The sequence below is a fragment of the Dendrobates tinctorius genome, unplaced genomic scaffold (assembly GCF_039654945.1).
Source record: "Dendrobates tinctorius isolate UK_male_01 unplaced genomic scaffold, ASM3965494v1 ptg000060l, whole genome shotgun sequence".
NCBI lineage: Eukaryota > Metazoa > Chordata > Amphibia > Anura > Dendrobatidae > Dendrobates > Dendrobates tinctorius.
In genome coordinates, this window is record NW_027361728.1 from 44,480,691 (window position 1) to 44,502,249 (window position 21,559).

General features: G+C 43.3%; 1 protein-coding gene across 6 annotated transcripts in view; it reads left to right on the forward strand.

Annotated features, from left to right (window-relative positions):
• The window catches only part of ZBBX (zinc finger B-box domain containing), a 346,983-nt gene that overhangs the window by 85,815 nt on the left and 239,609 nt on the right, over positions 1-21,559 (forward strand). For all 6 annotated transcript variants that reach the window (XM_073578937.1, XM_073578938.1, XM_073578941.1 and 3 more), the window contains 2 exons: positions 14,792-14,901; positions 18,863-18,958. In XM_073578937.1, the coding sequence (XP_073435038.1) occupies positions 14,792-14,901; positions 18,863-18,958 (206 nt within the window). The remainder of the gene's footprint in view (positions 1-14,791; positions 14,902-18,862; positions 18,959-21,559) is intronic.

Below are 21,559 nucleotides of genomic sequence, written 5' to 3' on the forward strand. Positions count from 1 at the left end.
CATCAGTGTTTTCCATCATTGTGTCCTTTTTACCATTAGTATGTCATCAGTGTTTTCCATCATTGTGTCCTTTTTACCATTAGTGTGTCATCAGTGTTTTCCATCATTGTGTCCTTTTTACCATTAGTGTGTCATCAGTGTTTTCCATCATTGTGTCCTTTTTACCATTAGTATATCATCAGTGTTTTCCATCATTGTGTCCTTTTTACCATTAGTGTGTCATCAGTGTTTTCCATCATTGTGTCCTTTTTACCATTAGTATGTCATCAGTGTTTTCCATCATTGTGTCCTTTTTACCATTAGTATGTCATCAGTGTTTTCCATCATTGTGTCCTTTTTACCATTAGTGTGTCATCAGTGTTTTCCATCATTGTGTCCGTTTTTACCATTAGGCTGGAGTCACACTGCCATAATTCTCGTGCGATAATCGCATCGCACTTCACTGGCTGGCACCTCTCCTGACCTGAGCATGACAGCATAATGGATTACTATGCAGCTGTCAACCTCAGGTCAGGAGAGGTGCCGGCTAGGGCAAGTTTTACGATGCGATTCTTGCACGAGAATTATGGCTGTGTGACTACAGCCTTAGTATGTCATCAGATGACACACTTATGGAAAAAATGGACACAATGATGGAAAACTTTGTTTTCCATCATTTTGTCCGTTTTTACTATAAGTGTGTCGTCAGTGTTTTCCATCATTGTGTCCGTTTTTACCATCAGTGTGTCATCAGTGATTTTCACAGATGAATAAAGAAAGACAAATTCTAAAGCTTCTCCTAAACTTTGAAATGTTACACACGGACAGCACATGGATGTCATCTCTGTACTGTACGTGTTTCTCACAGACCCATAGGCTTGTATTGGCCCTTGTCATCCGTGCTGCTGGGAAAAAAACGGACATGGCTCTATGAGTTTTGCATGGACACATGGTCGTTGAAAAACATGGACATGTGAACAGCCCCATAGATTATTGGGTATGTGTTGTTTCTGTAAAAAAATGGATATGACACGTATGTGCAACACAGACGTCTGAATGAGGCCTAAGATATAAGATCTGGTACTTTCATCAACCAAGTTCCTCACACTTTTTTTAAGACTAATAACTGTAGTCTTTATTATGTGGTCTGCAGAAAATGTATCATTGTAGAATTACATTTAATATAGAATCATAAAATAGAAAACCCCTGTGTATTTTATAGTTGATGGAGGTTGTACTGTGCATTTTGTGTGTGGAGCCTGATGGTCAGTCACAAAGTATCTCTGATACTATATTACTCTTGTTATCATTCTGTGTGCCTCTTTATCTCTCTCAGTGAGAGAAACGAAATAGGAATCTTGTGGGTATGATACCTTTTAATGGCTAACAAATAATAGTGAATGATGTTACAAAGCAAGCTTTCGGGACTGCTTACGTCCCTTCATCAGGCTGATATGACAAAATATCTGAAGAAACCTTATTTATATACAGTTTAAAGCACATGGTGGTGTGATACATGGACATTTCAATAAACAAACAATGAGCTTGAAGAGAGAATCCTTAATTAGGTAAGATTACATAAGTGGAAAGTTCTGTGAGATCAAAGGGCTACTTGGAGGAGATAGCTCAGATATGGTAATTGGCCATAAAACCTTCTGACAAATTGAGTCCTGTGTGAATGGAATCAAAGATTGTAATGAATTTGTGTTCCCACACCCTCCGATGTTTCTGTGATTTAAAATTGCCTTTTAAAATGACAACTTTCATATTGCCTATGTTGTGTCCTGGATGACAAAAATGTTTAGCCACAGGTAAATGGGTTTTTTTGTCTGTAATTGTATGAGGATGAGACCTCATCCTTGCTCTCAGTCTCTGTCCTGTTTCTCCAACATAGAGGCCACCCACAGGACATATATTGCATAGAATTAAATACACCACATTGGAAGAGTAACATGTGAATGTCCCGGGGATCTTATAGTCCTGCTGTGTGTTGGGAATTTGGATTTTGTCTTTCGTCTCTATATGAATGCAGGTTTTGCATCTTCTCCCATTACAAGAATATGTTCCTCTTGGTGAATCTGAAGGCATTGAAAGTTGGATAATGATGTTTCTTAGATTGGAAGGTTGCCTGTAACATAGCAAGGGGGGTCTTTGAATAGTGTTTTTAACTAGTCATCCTTGTGTAGGATATGGTGAAGTTTCTTAGCCATTTTTCTCAGTATTTCAAGCTGTGGGTTGTAGGTCACTACCAGAGGTACACAATGATTTTCCTCTTTTTTTCTGTATTGAAGTACTTGACTTCTAGGGATCCTTGTGGCCCTAACGATCTGATCATCAATGGAGGTGGGATGGCAACCTTGATTTAAAAATGACATTTTAAGCTGGGGTAGGTGTTCATCCCTGTCCTTGAGACTGGAACAGATACGGTTATATCTGAGGGCCTGGCTGTAGACAATGGACTTTTTAATGTGTTTAGGATGAAAGCTGTCCCATTTGAAGTATGTGGGACGGTCAGTTGGTTTCCGATGCACTGATGTTTGGAATGAACCATTTTGGATTTTTATGGTGGTGTCTAGGAAGTTGATTTTCGTTTTTGAGTGGTATAATGTCAAGTTTATGGTTGGATGAAATTTGTTGAATTTGTCATGGAAATTTAGATGTTCTTGTTCAAACTCAGTCCAGATTATTAAGATGTCATCGATGTAATGGAAATAGGCAAAGGGTTTGATGGAGCAGGATGTTAAAAAGTCATTTTCTAGTTTAGCCATGAAGAGGATAGCGTACTGGGGTGCCATTTTACTTCCCATAGCGGTGCTGGTGCGTTGTAGGTATAGCTCCTCACCGAAAGAGAAAAAGTTGTGTGTGAGGATGAATCTGGTAAGTGCTATTACAGACTCGGAGGGGATCCCATTGGCCTCAAAAAACATTCGACAGGCGGTTAGTCCATCTTCGTGTGGGATGTTGGAATAAAAGGATTCAACGTCCATGGTGGCTAAGATGGTGCTGTCGGGGAGGGGACCTATCATGGATAGCTTATTCAGCAGGTCTGTAGTGTCCTGTATATAGCTGGCTGTCTTCTTTACCAGCGGCTTGAGGATGTTTTCAACCCACTCTGAGATTTCTTCAGTGAGTGTTTCCACCCCTGAGATGAATGACCTCCCTGGGTTGCCTGCCTTATGAATCTTGGGAAGCATATAGAAAGCTTCCATCCTTGGATTCTCGGGTAGTATGTCCAGAAGGTTTATGGGGTCTGTACATAGACATTTGATGTCTCTTTTCAACTCCCTCAGATATTTTGGAGTTGGGTCATCATCCAGTTTGGTGTCGTACTGTATATCCATCAGTTGTCTGTGTGCCTCTTTGATATAGTCGGTTGTATTAAGGAGAACTATGGCACCACCTTTATCCGCAGACTTAATAGTGATCTCCCTGTTGTTCTTAAGGCCGTGAATCGCTTTTTTCTCCTTCAAACTGATATTAGATGTTTCCTTTGCTTTTTTATCCAATATCGTGGACTGCATCAAATGTCTAAATGAGTCAATATATTGGTCCAAAATGGTGTTGCCGCCAGAGGGAGGTGTCCAGTCAGAGTTTTTTTATTCTCTAGTCTGACTTGAGTTTGGCTGCCCAGAATCCCTAAGTCCTCTTTGACAGAGAAGAACTTGTATCATACCCACAAGATTCCTATTTTGTTTCTCTCACTGAGAGCCCTTTATATATTTTTTTCTACTGGCTAACACGGTGCCAAACTACTTTTTTCGCTTTACTTTATCTCTCTGTACGCCGGCACTGGAACATTATTGCACCCTGCATACAGGGGTTTCTGTTTTTAAAAAGCAAACTGCGCTATATTCATCCTCTCCAGGTCCAGGGCTAAGTCACCTCCGCTGCTCCTGGTGTCTGTATCGTTTGCTGTGCTGACGTCATGTTGACAGCACTGGAGGCAACCAGTGAGTACAGCGGCTCATTCCATCAACTCTGGGAAAGCCTCTGGGCTCACTTATAGTAGGCTGCAGTGCTGTCAATGTGACATCTGAAGACAGTAAGGCTATGTTCACACGCTGCAGTTTTTGCTGCGGTTCCGCTGCGGTTTTGGCCGCAGCAGAACTGCAGCAGTTCTGCAGACAGTGTACAGTAGCATGTTATCCTATGGGATTAACATTCTGCTGTGCACATGCTGCGGATTTTTAACTGCGGAAAAGCTGCGGTTTTGAATCCGCAGAAACAATTGACATGTCAATTATTTCTGTGGATTCTGCTGCGGTTTACCATCTTCTCCATTGTCCAGGTGGCAAACCGCAGTGCAAAACCTCAGGCCAAACCGCAGGTAAAACCGCAGGTATTTTACCTGCGGTTTTACCTGCGGTTCTGCAGATAAAAATCCGCAGACCAATCCGCAGTGTGTGCACATAGCCTAAGGCTGTGTGCCCACGTTGCTTTTTTTAAGCGTTTCCATTTTGTGCCGGCTCAGACGCTGCAGAAACGCTTAAAAGAAGCTTCAAATTAATTTGCATGCATTTTGGGCTTTTTGTGCTAATGCATGCGTTTTTAAACGCTCAGGAATCGCTTAGGCTGGTTTCACATTTGCGTTTTTTAGCGCTGGAAAAAAACGCATACCTGCGCATGCGTTTTTTCCCCTATATTTAACATGGGTGCGCATACCTGCGCGCTGGTAAGCGCATGTATGCGATTTTCATGCGCTGCGTTTTTTTGGGGTGTGCGTTGGTATTTTCCAGACGCAGCATGTTGCATTTTTTGGCCCTGCAAAAAAGCGCATGCGCACATATGCGCACGTTTTGCGCTAAAAATGGCCATTATAGCCTATGGATGCGCATATGTGCGCACTGGCATGCTCATGTATGCGTTTTTTTGCATATGCGTTTTTTTTTTAACCATGGAATTTAGGGGTTTGGGTTAGAGTTAGGGTTAGTTAAGGGGGTTTAGGGTTAGGGTTATGGTCAGGGTCAGGGTTAGGGTTGGGGTTTGGGTCAGGGTTAGGGTTAAGTATGGTTTGGTTAAAGGTTAGGGTCAGGGTTAGGGTCAGGATTAGGGTTAAGTATGGTTTTGTTAAGGGTTAGGGTCAGGGTTAGGGTTAGGGTTAGGGTCAGGGTTAGGGTTAGGGTTGGGGTCAGGGTTAGGGTTAGGGTCAGGGTTAGGGTTAAGTATGGTTTTGTTAAGGGTTAGGGTCAGGGTTAGGGTCAGGATTAGGGTTAAGTATGGTTTTGTTAAGGGTTAGGGTCAGGGTTAGGGTTAGGGTTAGGGTTAGGGTCAGGGTTAGGGTTAGGGTTAGGGTCAGGGTTAGGGTTAGGGTCAGGGTTAGGGTTAAGTATGGTTTTGTTAAGGATTAGGGTCAGGGTTAGGGTCAGGATTAGGGTTAAGTATGGTTTTGTTAAGGGTTAGGGTCAGGGTTAGGGTTAGGGTTAGGGTCAGGGTTAGGGTCAGGATTAGGGTTAAGTATGGTTTGGTTAAGGGTTAGGGTCAGGGTTAGGGTTAGGGTCAGGGTTAGGGTTAAGTATGGTTTTGTTAAGGGTTAGGGTCAGGGTTAGGGTTAGGGTCAGGGTTAGGGTTAGGGTTAGGGTTAGGGTCAGGGTTAGGGTTAGGGTCAGGGTTAGGGTTAGGGTTAGTTAGGGTTTAGGGTTTGGGTTAGGGTTAAGTATGATTTGGTTAAGGGTTAGGGTCAGGGTTAGGGTTAGGGTCAGGGTTAGGGTTAGGGTCAGGGTCAGGGTTAGGGTTAGTAAAGTCATGGTTTGGGTAGTGTGAGGGGCCACCTAAAAATGTTGGAAAAAAACGCAAACGCGCTAAAAACGCACTAAAAACGCATACAAACGCATAAAAACGCTGCGTTTTTTTCATGCATGCTCATAAAAATGCTTGAAAAAAACGCAGCAGTTGTATGCTTATGTATGCGTTTTTTCAATGCGTTTTTTTGCGGGAAAAACGCGCTGCAAAAAAAAGCAAGTGTGAAACTAGCCTTAGCGGCTAAAAGCGCAGCATGCTCATTAATTTTCGCATTGCTGAGCGTTTTTAGCCTTCCCCAATGTTCCCAGAAAACGCGTGTCAAAAACGCGCGTCTTTTGTGCAAAAAACGCGCAAGAAACGTGCGGAAAAAAGACGCGCGTTTTCTGGGAAGGGGATCAGTTTCCTGAGCGTTTAAAAATGCTAACGTGGGCATATAGCCTAATACATTCATCAGGAGCAGCGGCAGAGACTTGAGGCAGGTGAGTAAAAAACAGCTTTGTTTTTATCAACAAACTCCAGCTGAGTGGGGATTTTTGTGTCCAGAAAACTTCTTTAAGGTCACATTCACACCTTCAGTATTTGGTGAGTTTTTTTTTACCTCAGTATTTGTATACCAAAACCAGGAGTGGGTGATAAATCCAGAAGTGGTGACGTGTCTCTGTTATACTTTTCCTCTGATTATTCCACTACTAGTTTTGGCTTGCAAATACTGAGGTAAAATACTGACCAAACATTGAACGTGTGCACGTGGCCCAAAAAGTGTTCCCATGTGGTAGATTTGTGGCATATACAGAGGTATATAAATATATATGTGTATGTAGCATATAGAGATGCAGTATGAGCACATAGGGCCGATTCATTATTGCATTTACGTTTATTTTGGTCGAGTTATAAGGATTTTGCACCTCTTTTTAATTATGCCATGTTCATGTTTTATTTGCGACTTTTTTTAAGTCACCTTTTTATGTGTTTGCTTGTTGTTTTTTTTTATGTTCGCCATTGTGGGCTGTGTTTAGGGTTTTCAGATGTTTTTGCCTGATTCATCATTTGCAACATCGCAAAAAGTTGCAAAGTTTTTGCACAAATGTACTCCAGTTACCCCCCTTGGAGTGAATGTTTTTTTTTTGTATACCTGTCATTTTGGGCCATAATTTCCAACGCTTTAGGGGAATATGTGATCTTTTTTTTTAAATTTTTTTATTGAACAAAGAAAATGCAAAGAAAATGCACAACATACCAAGTATATGCAAAGAACAGCTGGTTATACGTTGTGAAGCATGTATATCAGTCAATCTCACAAGCCTTATCATTAGAGTTGAGTGAAACAGGTCGGTCAGATGCCAAAGTCGGGTTTCATGAAACGAAACCCGACCACAGTGTGAAGTCAGCCATGCGGTCAGCGACCCAAGCGCCAAAGTCGGGTTTCGCCGAATGCTTGCACGTGACTTTTTTCAGCCAATGAGAGAAGCGGAGCGTAGCGGGAGTGGGAGAGGGAGCGAGAGAGAGAGGGAAGAGAGAGAGATTTCGCCGCCTCTAGGGTTAAAATTCATGCCAGGTGTGTTCACAGTCCTCCACTCACTGGCGACTTTTCTCCCCATTGACTTGCATTGGGTTTCATGTTTCACGACTTTTCCCAACTTTTCCCTATAGTCGGCCGATTTCGTTCTACTCGACTTTTGAGAAAGTCGGGTTTCATGAAACCCGACTCGACCCTAAAAAAGGCAAGGTCGCTCATCTCTACTTATCATGTTACACAGATAATAAAGTCTAATTATAAATTCCTAAACTGCAACTGCAACTACATCAACTGGTATTCACTACTTCGCAGCCTAGTATCTTATATCATATTATCTCACACGCGATGTCTCAACCTTGTAAAGTGAGATGACAGGAATTCCACCTCTCCCAAATCTTTTCAAATTTACCCGGGCATCCCCTATTTTGATATAGCGTGCATTCGTATGGAACAATCGAGTTTACCAGGTCAATCCACATTCTAAGGGAAGGACACGAACTTCCCATCCACCGTAGTGCCAATACCTTCCGTGCCATAAACAGTGTTTCGCGCAGAAAGATCCCGACATAGTGATCCCAGATCTCCTCATCCCATACCCCAAACAAGCAGGCCAGTGGTTCAAGAGGAACAGGGACTTGCCCCAGGGATGACAAGAGTAACGTCACCTCCTTCCAGTAATGTAGAATAGTGGGACACTGCCATATCATGTGAATAAAATCTGCATCTGGTGAATGACATTGCAGACATTCTGATGATTGAAATCGACCCATCCTAAAAAGTCGTGTCAGAGTCAAGTATGATTGATTTATTATATATAACTGTATCATTCTGTTATTAATAGATGGTGATACTCCGATCGGAGACTCCAGGATGTCTTCCCACTCCTCTCCCTGCGTATTAGGGATGAGTCTTTCCCACTTCCCCTTAATAGAGCTTATGGAAGATTCTGCTCCCACTGACAGCATGTACGTATATAAAGAGGAGATAAGACCCTGGGGACCCTGTGAATTAAGGATTCCTATCAAAGGTAGAGATGAAATAGTACGGCCCCCACCCCTACATCTCATGTGATTGAAGAGCCGATCTCAACTGTAAATAGCGAAAAAATTGGGATCTCGGGATATCATGCGCATCCTGTAATTGCTCAAAAGACATTAAGGTCCCCTGGTCACACAAGTCCCCCATCGAGGAGACATTATGTTGAATCCAAAAATCAGTGGATGGGTGATTTAACAGTTCCGGGAAATAATCATTATTCCACAGGGGCATTTCAGCTATAAAATCTTTAAATCCAATCACTTTCTTAATTTGCCTCCATGCTATTCGCGCCTGTTGGAGCAAGGGTAGTAGACGAGGGACATCAGTCCTCTCCAACTCAAGGAAACCCAGTGGGCAATCAGTTTGTGCAGCATGAAGCAGGTGATTTTCAGAATTGGGGAGGTAATTACCCGGCATCCAGTTACTTAAAGCTTTAGCCTGTCCAGCCAAATAATATAGGAAGAAATCTGGTAGCACCGCCCCACCTCCCTTTTTAGGCCTCTGTAGAGTGGACAATTTAAGTTTGGGCCTAGTTTTCCCCCATATAAAAAATGTGATCTGGGAATTAAGTTTCGCAAAGAAGGATTTGGGTACCATTACAGCACTATGTTGAAGGGAGTAGCTAAGTTTTGGAAGTAATATCATTTTAATAAGGTTAATGCGTCCTGCCACAGACAGCGGAAGTTTGCTCCAAGTTGAAAATTTAACTTTAACTAGTTCCAGCAGTGGGTGGATATTAAGTCAAGCACACTGCTATGAGATATGTAGATACCCAAATATTTAAAGCTAGATTCAATAGACAGTGAGGAGAGAGCCTCTAGTTGGGGCATGGGAAAGGGGTAACAAAGCGGACTTCTCCCAATTTATATATAAACCTGAATATTTACTGAATCTATTTATAGTGGCAATTACTTGCGGCAGAGTTTCCTCCGCTTCATCCATAAATATCACCATATCGTGAGCATATAGGCTATTGGCATCAACCCGACCCGCTATATCTATACCCCTAATGCCAGGGGAAGACCTTATACGTATTGCCAGTGCCTCAATCGCAAGGGCAAAGAGGGCCAGGGAAAGGGGGCACCCTTGACGTGTCCCCCTGTGTAGTGAAAAAGACTCAGACATGGAATGATTTACTTTAATACGGGCTTTGGGCTTCATGTATAGTATTTTGACCCATTTTATAAATTTATCACCAAAGCCATATCTTTGCAAGCATGCAGAGAGGAAAGGCCACTCAAGAGAGTCAAAAGCCTTGGCAGCATCTAACGATGCAAGTGCTCATTTGTTGTCAGGCATTAGGGAGCTATATTGGACTATTGACTGGACTCGTCTAATGTTAATGGAAGTGCTCTTACCAGGCATAAAGCCCGTTTGATCAGAATGTATAAGGTTCAGTATAACTGAATTCAGTCTGGTAGCTAGGATCTTAGTAAAAATTTTATAGTCCACATTTACTAACGAGATGGGTTGATAGGATCCACATTTCAAAGAGTCCTTCCCCTCCTTCCTGAGCACTATGATATTAGCCTCATAAAAGGATTCAGGCATAGATCTCCCTTCCCAAATTCCCTGAAATACCTTTACAAGAAGTGGTGTTAAAATATCCCGGTGTTTCCTGTACAATTCAATAGGGAAGCCGTCTGGTCCAGGGGCCTTCCCGGAGGCCATATCCGTCATGGCATTTTCTAGCTCCTCTGCAATGAACTCAGCATCCATAAGGGCTCACTGTTCAGGATCTAATGTAGGGAATGTCACATCTGACAAGTAGTCTAAACACTCCTAATTATCAAAGCCACTTTTAGATTCATATAATGACCTGTAGTAATCATAAAAACAGCCGAGTATCTCCTCAGTTGAAGACACCAATAAATTATCCGACTTACGAATCTTTAATATTGTGTTTGCGGTGTTGTGTTGGCGTACCAAATAGGCCAAGAATTTGCTTGCCTGGTTTCCCAACTCAAAATAAGATTGACGGGTAAAGAATAGTTTACGCTTAGACTTAGTGTCTATATGCTGAGCATACAACCTCTGAGCAGCCAACCACTCAATCCTATTGCTGTTAGTTTGGTTAGATATGTATGTGGCCTCTGAATCTTTCAATCGTCGCTCCATCTCATCATCCTCCCTTGAGGTTATCCGCTTGATATAAGAGATCATAGAGGATATGCAGCCCCTCAGATATGCCTTAAGGGCATCCCAAAATGAATTGATATTTTGAGGTTTTGGGTGGGACGAGATGAGACACCATCAACTTTAACCAAAAAGGATTCAACTTCCAAACCATCCTGTTATTTAATTGCCCATACTTAAGTTTAAGAATGACTTGGCTATGGTCTGAGATGCCCCTACTGCCATTTCCTATATTATCCACCCACATCGCCAGACCACTGGATCCGAATATATAGTCTATGCGCGATAGAGAGCGCCTAGTGGATAAGTGACAGGTATATTCCCTTGATTCAGGGTGACGTATCCTCCATAAATCTAACCACCCACTACCCCCATAAATAGTGACAGTTGGGTTGCAGTCAGTGAAGAGGCTCCCCCAGACATTCCCCCATCCAATCTCAATTTATCAAGGCAGTTATTCATGACCATATTAAAGTCTCCCATACAGATAACATCCGCATCTGGATAATTTAGGGCAAAACTCATTGCGTTTTGAAGAATGGACATATTGGCCAGGGGGGTTATAAACACATAGGATTACTTATTTCCTGGTATTTATCAATGCATGTACAAAAACAAAGCGACCCTCAGGATCTCTTCGGGTCTCCCTGGCTTCCCATCTAACATCTATATGTACCAGCAGTGAAACCCCTCTCGAATAGCTAGTGTGGAATGCATGGGCAGACCATTGTACCCAAGGCTTCTGCACGCCCCGAGCTGTATCCCTGGTCAGGTGCCTCTCCACCAAGGCCACAATGTGAGGACGATAATGTCTGATCTGCGCGAAAACCTTGATCTTTTTCCGAGGGGTTTTTATACCTCTCACGTTCCATGTCATACATATCATCTCAGACCCCATGTTTACTCCGGTGTATATGGCTCATAGCATCACCCAAGTAAAATTTAGAGACACCGCATAGAGATTGAGATTGCTGTTGGCTGTGACTTCTGCCTAAATAACAATCAAAACCATTGTAAAAGAGAAAACAAAGTAAGAACCAAACATTATTGGAGCAAAGTCCCACGCTCTTATGAGAAAGCAAACAAGGGGATACCATCACTGAACTCAGTGTCCGGTTTTGTTGGTAAACTGGATACCTGCAGGAAAAGCCCCGATTAGACCATTAGTAAAAGAATTCAAACTAGCAGTGAGTACATTAGGATTCCTTTGCAGGGGATCCTTTATAGGACCGCAGCCATTCAGCCGCCTCCGCTGGATCCATAAGAAACACAGAGGAGCCCCCGTGGACAACCTGGAGCCGGGCCGGATAGACCATTGAATATATAATGTTCCTCTCTCTGAGCCGCTTCTTGATTTCGATGAATTGTGCCTGCTGTTTCTGAAGTTCCATGGAAAAATCCGGGAAAATCGAGATCACGGCATTGTTGAACTTGATAGGACTTTTTTGCTGTGCAAGACGCAGAATGGTGTCCCTGTCTTTACAGTTGAGGAGACGTGCCAGGAAAGGTCTAGGTGGGGCTCCCGTAGGAAAGAACCCTATGAGCCCTTTCAACGGCAAACACTGGAGAGAATTCATCCCACAGAGAAGCCTTGAGCCAGCCCTCCAAAAATTGCTCAGGATGTTGACCTTCTGAGCGTTCCGGCAGACCAATGACACAGATATTATTCCGACGCATTCTATTCTCCAGATCGTGTGCCTTCTGTCTCCAGGCGTTCACAGAGCTTGCCACTTTTGTTAACTTGGCCTCTATAGGTGTGACGGTGTCCTCTATCTGGGACACTCTTGTCTCCACTGTCTCCACTTTTGCAATGCGCCCCCTCCTGGTTTGCATATCTTGCCGAAGTCGTCCCACCTCAGTGTATATGTCCTCTATTTTCTCAGTCAGGGATGTCCTAGTTAGGGAGATGGCCTGCATCAACTGTTCGGACGCCTGTTTGAGGGTCAGCTATTCCTGCTCAGTCGCCCCCTCACCCCCAGAGGAACTGTTTTTACGTTGAACTTGAGAGGGATTATTTCTAAGGGATCGTGCACTTTCAGAGGGATCAGGTCTGGCAAACTCTTTTAATTTTTCTGCGGCCACTGACCCCTTAGAACGATTCATGATCAATAGCAATATGGCGCAGCAAGACGACTAGAGATATATACTCCGGGATTTCCCACTTCAGATGATGAACACAGCAGGGTTATTATTGAATGATTATGGCCCAGGAATAGCTCCCACGCAGAGGGGCCATGTGAAATTGTGAGGATGTTGCCTGATGCTGAGTCAATAGGATTTCTTGTGGCCAGAGGGGGAGGGGGGGTCCGCAGCACCCGCAGGGACAGCAGCAGTGGTGGGGATCCAGAGGCCCCCACAGTAATGGCGCCAATGGGTAGAGTGGGCGCCAACGGGTAGAGTGGGTTTATCAGTGGGGGGAGAACGCGGGGCCCAATCTTCCAGGGCACTCACCGCGTGTCCCCTCAAGTCCTCATTATGTGTGTTCACTGCCCGGGTAGCGCTGCAGTGGTAGGGGTTGATGCCGCAGCTCTCACTGACATAGCGTGCGTTGTTGTGAATTCTCTTTCTGGGCTCCCTCTGGTGGTTATTGAAGGTAGTGGAGCTGGTCAGATTGACAGAGTTATTGCGAGTTCTCGTCTGATGATGACGATTGGAGATCTGGGGTTTCTGACTGATGTATTTAAGACAGCTGACTTCCTTCAATCCCTGCTGGTGATTTTCTTCCTGTGCCTTCTGAGGTCTGATGTCTCCTGCTCTGTTCTTGCATGGTTCAGCTAAGTGGTTCATTTGCTAATCTTTTTGCATTTGATCTGGTTTTGTCTATCTCTGCTTTGTGCGGGTCAGCTTGCTCCTGCTGGGGCTGTGCTGGATCACCGCCCATATGTTACTGCTTGTGTCAGTTTGATCTGTCCCCTGTTATATTGGTCTCTTTTTGCTTTGCTTTCAGTATATACCAGAGTGCTGATATAGTGGGGGCGAAGTCATGTGACTTCAGTGTTTTTTGTGCATCAGACGTGTTGGATTTTTCAGGGTTTTTGCATGATTGCAGACAGTGTCTTTCCTTTCCTGTCCTGTCTAGTCAGTTTGGGCCCCATCATTTGCTCGGTCTATTTTTCTGCCTGCGTTTGTGTTTTCATCTTGTCTCACTGACAATATATGTTTGGGGCTGTCTATTCCTTTGGGGTCTGCTCCGGGGCAGTTTAGATTTCACCTTTCTTGATTTAGGCTGAGTTAGTTCTCCGGCTGTGCCGAGACATCTAGGGCATCGTAGGTAGGCTCCACGGCTACTGCTAGTTGTGTGGATAGGATCAAGGGTCTGCAATCCGCTTAGTTACCAACCTCTCTGGTTTTCTGGTGGCTTAGCCTGGTCCTGCTATCCTCCTCGGTGACCCATTCATAACAGCGCGTCTAAGATGGCCTCCGTCTCGTGCAGGCCCCGCTGCCCGACCCGGCCTCCCCGGCCGTCAGCTCACCAGAGCCGCTCCATGTCCTCCCGCGGGGGTCCAGATATCCAGGGGACCAAATACCGCCAGGTATGCCGCAGTGATAAGGTCCTGGTTGCAGGATAACGGCAGGATTCTTAGGAGCTCTTCCAGCATGCGTTCTTTCTCTTCGGCTACATAGCCACGCCCCCGAATATGTGATTTTTGCGCTAAAAAAACAGGATACAGACAAAGTTGAAGAGCATTTTTGAGTTTGAGAAGAATTCATGAACTGCAAATGATAAATCAGGCCCATTCATCTCTATAGGTGCTGTATAAGAGCTTAGCACAATATGGAGGAGTAATTTGTCGATGGGCATCAATAGTGCGTCTATTACTGCCCATTATTGTTGGCATACAACATCACAGGGAATAATTACATACTATACACAAACACCAGTAATTGTTTGTCAAGCTGTCAGGGTTAATGAAAGCCCAGAAATACGTCCCCTTTAATTGCTGAACAATTAGCGACTGTATGCGGTCACATTACAGGCATTCATCAGTCTCGCTGGAGGTTTTAACTAATTCTGTCCTCTAAGTAAATTGGTTCCATATTTCACTCGCAGATATGACTTTCTCCTTCCATTAGTCAGATGCACTGTGATTTATTCCATTTCCATGTGTTGGCCTCTTGTCAATAACCAAACCTGTTAAATTAAACTAATGCATGGCTGCATATGTTGACTAGTGAGTTGTGAAGGAACAAATATTGAATAGTCAAGCTTCCGTTAATCGTACTCTGCACATTGTAGAATAATTTGTGGCTGCGGATTGCCAGTAAGCGACGTGTTTCTGCCAGAATACAGAACACTTAATATATAATAGGTGATTGAGTGCTTTCCTCCGTCTTCTCTGTCTTTCCCTTCACATGACCTGATCTGTGTTGTGCCTTACCTAGAGCCTGAGAAGCCAAAGACCTCATCGAGGACTCCTAACATCCCAGCGGCAGAGAGGACGAAACTCAAAGGCAAAGTGTGTGGACAGTGTGAAAGTAAAAGTACATTACTGGTATGTGGGGGGAGTTTACTCAATATTCAGTACCATTCTGTAGCAATGTACCCTTAGGCTGGTTATGAAAACCTTGATAGCTCCAGGTGAGTTAAAATTCTTCTTTATTAAACCATGTTAAAATCTGTAAATTCAAAAGACTCTCCACATTATAGCCACACGCCAGACAGAGGCTACGCGTTTCGACCTATACGGTCTTTGTCAAAGCCATACTGAGTTCTATGTATGATTTTCTATATAGAAAGAACTCACCAATAAGAAAACATTACAACGTCATGTGACACAACCTTAGGCTGGGGTCACACTTGCAACCGCAACCGCATAGAAATACATGCAACCGCACACTCAGTGTCGGCGGCAGTTCCGAATATTGAGACGCGAGACTCACGCGAGTTTCTCACATTTCAGTTGCAAGTGTGACCTGAGTGCGGATGTCCAATTAGGAGGCCACTTTCCTTCATACTCGCTTCCTTTTTCCTTACTGTCCAATAATCCAGAATAATAAGGTGCTGTTCGCTCAGAGAACAAATTAAGAGACTGTTTGCCTTCATAGTCAGCAATTTTTAAGACTCTCAATAATCCTGAATAATCCGGTGAAAATAAAGGGGTTGTCTCACCGGAGACACCGCATTTTTGGTTACATCTACACATTTATTTTCTTATTCACATTTATTAAATTAGCCAATATATTAAGCACCAGTATATATGAGAAAAAAATGTGCTACTAAATTAATAACAAAGTAATAAATATATCACCAGTGCTCAGTGGGTAGGAAAACCACCCAAAAACAGAAGAACCAAATGTACCCATATAATCAGACAAGGTAGGCGAGAATAATATATTCAGAAAAATTTATTTTTATTTAATTATAAAGAATGGCAATGGGGGGATTACAACAAGACTGTGCGTGTATTTAGAACCTAATAGTCATTCCTGATCATATTAAAACATATAAATAATAAATATGTAGGCATAAAAGGTCAAAAGCCAGCATTATCCAGAGAGTAAATTCTGTTCAAATAAAGTAGTCCCCCTGACGAAGGAATTTAATTCCGAAACGCGCGTCAGGAATGATTATTAGGTTTTGTCTGATTATATGGATATGTTTGGTTCTTACATTTATTAAATGCAGACAGTTTTACTTCCTTGTTTCATCCTTTTTCCCTCCATTTTGCATCTGTTTTTGATGGCTCCCCATAGACCTATAAAGCCGAATTTGACTTGCAATAATGGATGAGTATAGGTCTTGTGCTGAGTGTAATACAAGGGACACATTAAAAGACTGATGTGTGCATGGATACCTGCATTTAGAGACCTGGGCCCCAACATGTGCCGCTGTCACCACTAACAGCACTACATGTCAAGTCCCCTCTAGAAATACGTAAAAGTGACATTTGTGGGGTTCGCATTTACTATTCATTCATGCCGTATTGTGTGGATGTTCAATAAATATACTTGCTGGGAGAACCCATGTAAGTCTTCCATATGCGATGGATGTATGACATTTCTGTTCACTAGGCTTTGTTCACATTAGCATTTTGGTTTCTGTTATAGTTGTACATCACAATTCAGCACCACATCGGTTGCAAAATGGTCACTGGCAGCCCCATGGGGTTTGCCATTATTTTTACACTACAGAATCTACAACTCACAGGTCAGCATAGCTGTAATAGACTGACACATAGGCATGAGGCCATGCTCACATGTGATATATGTGCCGTGGATTTGCGGTGTGAGATTTTCAGCATTTTACAGTGTAAATAAAGTGGACGGGTTTGAAAACGCTATCCTCATATATCAGAGAAATTGTACACAGGAAAATGAGAATGTGAATTTTTAAATGCCATGGATCTCCAAAACAGATTATACCCAGTGTCACGATGTGACTCAACCCACCGGGACGGGGGGTGTCGGCTAGCGGACGTCGCAACACACACACGATGGGATGGAAATGGGGAGAGGAAAGCCCTACTTAAGGGGATGGTCACCACCTGAGAACAAACCTGAGCCTGTCCCTGCACTCCCCTAACACCCTTAAGTGGGTCCTTCCCCCGACTGCCGTCAGAAACCTTGTTCCTCACTTTCACCTAGTACTGTCATGGCTAGTGCACTGGCCGGCAAGGGGTGCTAGCCTTACTACTGCAGATAGTACCACATAGGGGACAGCAAAAACACCACACTTAGCTTCCAGACTCTGCTGCCAAGCTCCACACCACATATGGCACAGAAGCCGGACTCCAAACTGCAGAAACACCAGACTCAAGAGAGCTGCCACTGCAAGGCTAGTCTCCATAGAGAAACTCTATCACCAACAGTCAGCTGATGCATCAGGTGACCATTTAAAGGATGGTGGGAGTGGTCACCACCCACATCAGCTGACCTAGCAACTCTGCAGATGGCCAGCGAGGGAAAACTAATATTTACTCCCCCTGATCCTGAAAGGAAAAAGCAACATTTAAAACTGAGTGGAACCAGAGCTGCCACAAATCAAAAAATGGATTGTGACACCCAGTCAGTGTATAGGACGAAACCACAGTCAGTCAGTATAGTGAAACTGCTGTCCCAAAATTCCATCACATATAGCCTTAGGACTTGTTCAGACTTCATTTTTCACGTACAAGTTTTATCCTATTTTTCATGAACACGTGCTTGTCATCATGGAGACATATCCGTTTTTTATCCAAGTCACAGATTAAAATCATTCATACTAGTCTATAGGCCCAGTTCATGTATTGCAACATTTGTTGTCACAATTGTGTTCCAGTCAACCCCTATGGCGTGATTTCATGTGCGCCAGATGTTTTGGCTCACTTTTTGTGCCATTTACAAAACGTTTAGCTTTATGTGCTGTAAAAAGAAAAAGGCTTGCCATTTTTGACTTTTTGCATCATTCATGAACCCCGTGCCCTATTTAAGTCCAAAAAACGTCAATGAACACAAGACAAAAGAAGAAAGAAAGGTTCTTATCAGTCCCATCGAGGAATCGGCCCCAAAGTGTCCGTGAAAATGACAGGCTGTGTGTAGTATCATTGTCATGGGTAGGAGAAGCTTTGCTTTTTATTTGTCAAACAAGAAAATCACCGGTAAAAATGGACAGAGTGACCAAATCAGATCCAGAACCCTGATAGAAATCGGTCCGTATTCTTTCTGTGACGTCTGAATGAGGCCCTGCCCTAGCTCTTCATGAATAACCCATTGCCTTTACCATTTTTCAGGGTAGCTTATTCTATCCTGTTTTCTGATGGTGTTTTGTGTCAGAACAATCGCCTTAAAATCAACTGGAAAGTAGAAAGAAATAGCAGCAATCCATCTGTATTGTTTGACCTTCACCCCCCCCCTCCAAAAAAACCCAACAAAGGTGTGCATTAGTTTGCAATCATTACCCAGTAAAAGCGAGATAATTAATTGGATATGGCAGCTTCGGCATTCCCATTTCTTGGATCAACGTGAGAATCGTAAATATGGGCAAATGGATTAGCCGATTTCGAGACTCAATTCCCCAACTTCAGGCTTCAGAGAAGGCCAATTGATTTGCTCTTCTCTGGTGATGATTAAGAAACTGAGAAAAGAGAACATAATGAGTAATGTCACTTATTTATTTTCCCTTTACATTACTAATACAACGGTCTCCACAAAACAATCCAACACCGGCGCATACTTGTGCCAGAACGCAGGCTGAGCTATCCAACGATGACGTAGACATGTAGCACCATTATTCCAGTGGGCCCTCCCTTAGTCTGCTATTACTCACAGAGGCTGACAGTGACCTAGCTTTTTCTTGTTGTGCTTGTCGCAGAATCGTGCTCGTTCTCTGAAGCATTTGGGCTAAGAATTCTTGATGTTTTTTTTTTTGCTGATTAGCTCGAGCTCATTGTATAATTTAACACATGTGCAGAATTCCTTGAGTCTGTGGTCAATACAGTAATTTGTTTTTGTTCTATTCAATGCTTTTCACCAAAGATGTGTTTGGAGTGTGGCGAGGATTACTGCGCTGCGTGTTTTACCAGATTTCACCAGAAGGGGGCATTGAAGCTACACAGAACGCTGCCCATACAGGTACTTGCCTCAGAGATGCCGTATAAGCCTACTCTACCATTGCCTATTTGTCGTTTAAAATTAATTTTTCATATTTTTCTTAATGCAAAGATTTGATTATGTAAATCTCGTTGTTTTTCCTGTTTGTATTTAGTTCTCCTAATAAAACAAGTCTGGTTTCATATCTCTAGTCGTTTTCCTGTAACACTCGGAATTGTGAGATTTAATCATGCATGTATTTCTACACGAGTTCCAGAAACATATCATAAATCATTGTACGTATTGTAAAATTACTCAACGAGCATGTATTGCGACTTAATGTAATAGCTGAACGCTGAAAGCTTGTTGCTAGTTTTTTGATGAAAATGTCTTATGGCAATTCGCCTCTGGGTGTACTATTAAAATTGTATTTTTATATTTAAGGATCATGGTTTACAGCATTTTATAGCCAATTTCTCCCAGACAGTGCCCTCTGTTGTAGTGAATGAAAACCTTAAAAGAATGAGTTTGTATTTATAGCCTCCCAGGAATCCATAGAAGAGTTCTTTCCTTAAAAGGGATGACTTGTGAAATTAACCCTTGCCATATGCTTCATGATGATATTATTTGGCTTGAGCCAAGGTGAAGTGACTGTAAGAGAATGCTGTTATTATTTGTGTGGATTTAGACTCAAGGCCGACATGCCATCGGTGTAATCTGGGCAGTCGCATGGGGGCCTAAGAGATAAGGGGGGCACTTCAACCTCCAGAGCAGCTGAAATTGACCATTATGATGAATTATTGGACTGCAAAGGGCTCATATGCTGTTTTTGCACAGGGGCCCTTTTCTGTTTGTGTCTGCTCTGGATAGACTATGTGTTTAGATCTATGTGTTTGATAATGGTCATGGCCTCCTTGTAAGGCGGGTTTCACACATCCTGATATTTCCAGTACCGGAAAAAATGGTACCGGAGATATCCGTGTCCGTGTGTCCGTTTGTCACATCCGTATAGCATCCGTGTGCACCATCCGTGTGTGATCCGTGTGCTGTCTCTTGTGCGTTTTTAATGTCATAGGGTGAACATTGAAACAGTTTGTTTCTGCTAATTAATCTAAGAGTAGCATAATGTAGTGTCGGAGAGCGGCTTACTATGGTTTCAGTACAGTTAGTATCAGCAGGAGATTATTGCTGCTGGACTATTTTGTCATGTGCAGGTTAGTCCTGCTAATCTATGTAACCCAACCCCACCACTGATTAGCAACTTGCTGACAAATCACAGTGTACACAGGAAGCTGCCAATCAGTGATGGGGGTGGGGTTACATATGGCTCAGCATTCTGAGCACTGCTACATCTACAGCAGGAAAAGCAGGAATTCTATAAAAAATGCACCAAGCAGCCCAGTAAGTGGTGCATCACTGGGATCAGACTGTCTGCCACTATATCATGCTGCTGTCCGATTCCACAGCAAAAACCAGTTGATAGATTCACTTTTAATGCAAATTTTATGGTCATATTTCTGGATCTAAAAAAATGATTACTCAGCAAAGCAGTGAGAACTAAGATAAGAACAAAAACTGTCCTCTTTTGACCTGGTGACAGTTTTTATTGAATTGAAGAAGCTACTCTTTTGAGGATAATCAGATGATCTCTGGGCTGGGCTTTTCTTGATATGGTTTTACTGCTGGTCTATGATCAACATGAACAAACATTGCTTAGATGCAAAGAGATGGTGAATCTCTATATATAAAAGTGAATGTATGTATGTATGTATGTGTTTATGTGTGTATCACCAACCAATCACGAAGCATCTTTCATTTCACCAGAGCTGTTTAAAAGAAGCTGAGCTGTGATTGGTTGCTATGAGCAGCAGTTTTCTCACTCCAGACAACACCTCAGCAGACAGTGATCGGGTGGGAGAAATCTAGCATCCCTGGGAACATAAGCTCCCAGCCATTGTCTGCCCCCCAGAAAGGAGCAGAGAGCATGTGACAGAAATTAATCTCACCCCCTCCCTGCCCATATACCCATCACATATCCTCCAACCTGTAGGCACATCTTCCCTCTTAGAGGGATCCCCAGTACGGAAGTTAGGGCAATTACACTCAGCGTTCTGGTTCTGACCCCAGGCTCTCTTAAAGGGATCCCCGGTATGGAAGTTAGGACCGTTCCACTCAGCTCTGTGGTTATGACCCCAGGGTCTCTTAAAGGGATCATTGCTATGGAAGTTAAGGCAATTCCACTAAGCACTCTGTTTCTGACCCCAGGCCCCTCTTAAAGGTATCCCCAGTACGGAAGTGAGGGCAAATCCACTCAGCGCTCTGGTTCTGACACCAGGCCTCTCTTAAAGGGATCCCCGATATGGAAGTTGGGGCCATTCCACTCAGCACTCTGGTTCTGACCCCAGGCAGACTGGATGATGTGGGATATTAGGGGTAGTAGTCCGGTGGCTCTGGCTGACAGGATGATGTGGGATATTAGGGGTAGTAGTCCGGTGGCTCTGGCTTACGGGATGATGTGGGATATTAGGGGTAGTAGTCCGGTGGCTTTGACGGGATGATGTGGGATATTAGGGGTAGTAGTTGGTTGGCTCTGACAGGATGATGTGGGATATTAGGGGTAGTAGTCCGGTAGCTCTGGCTGAC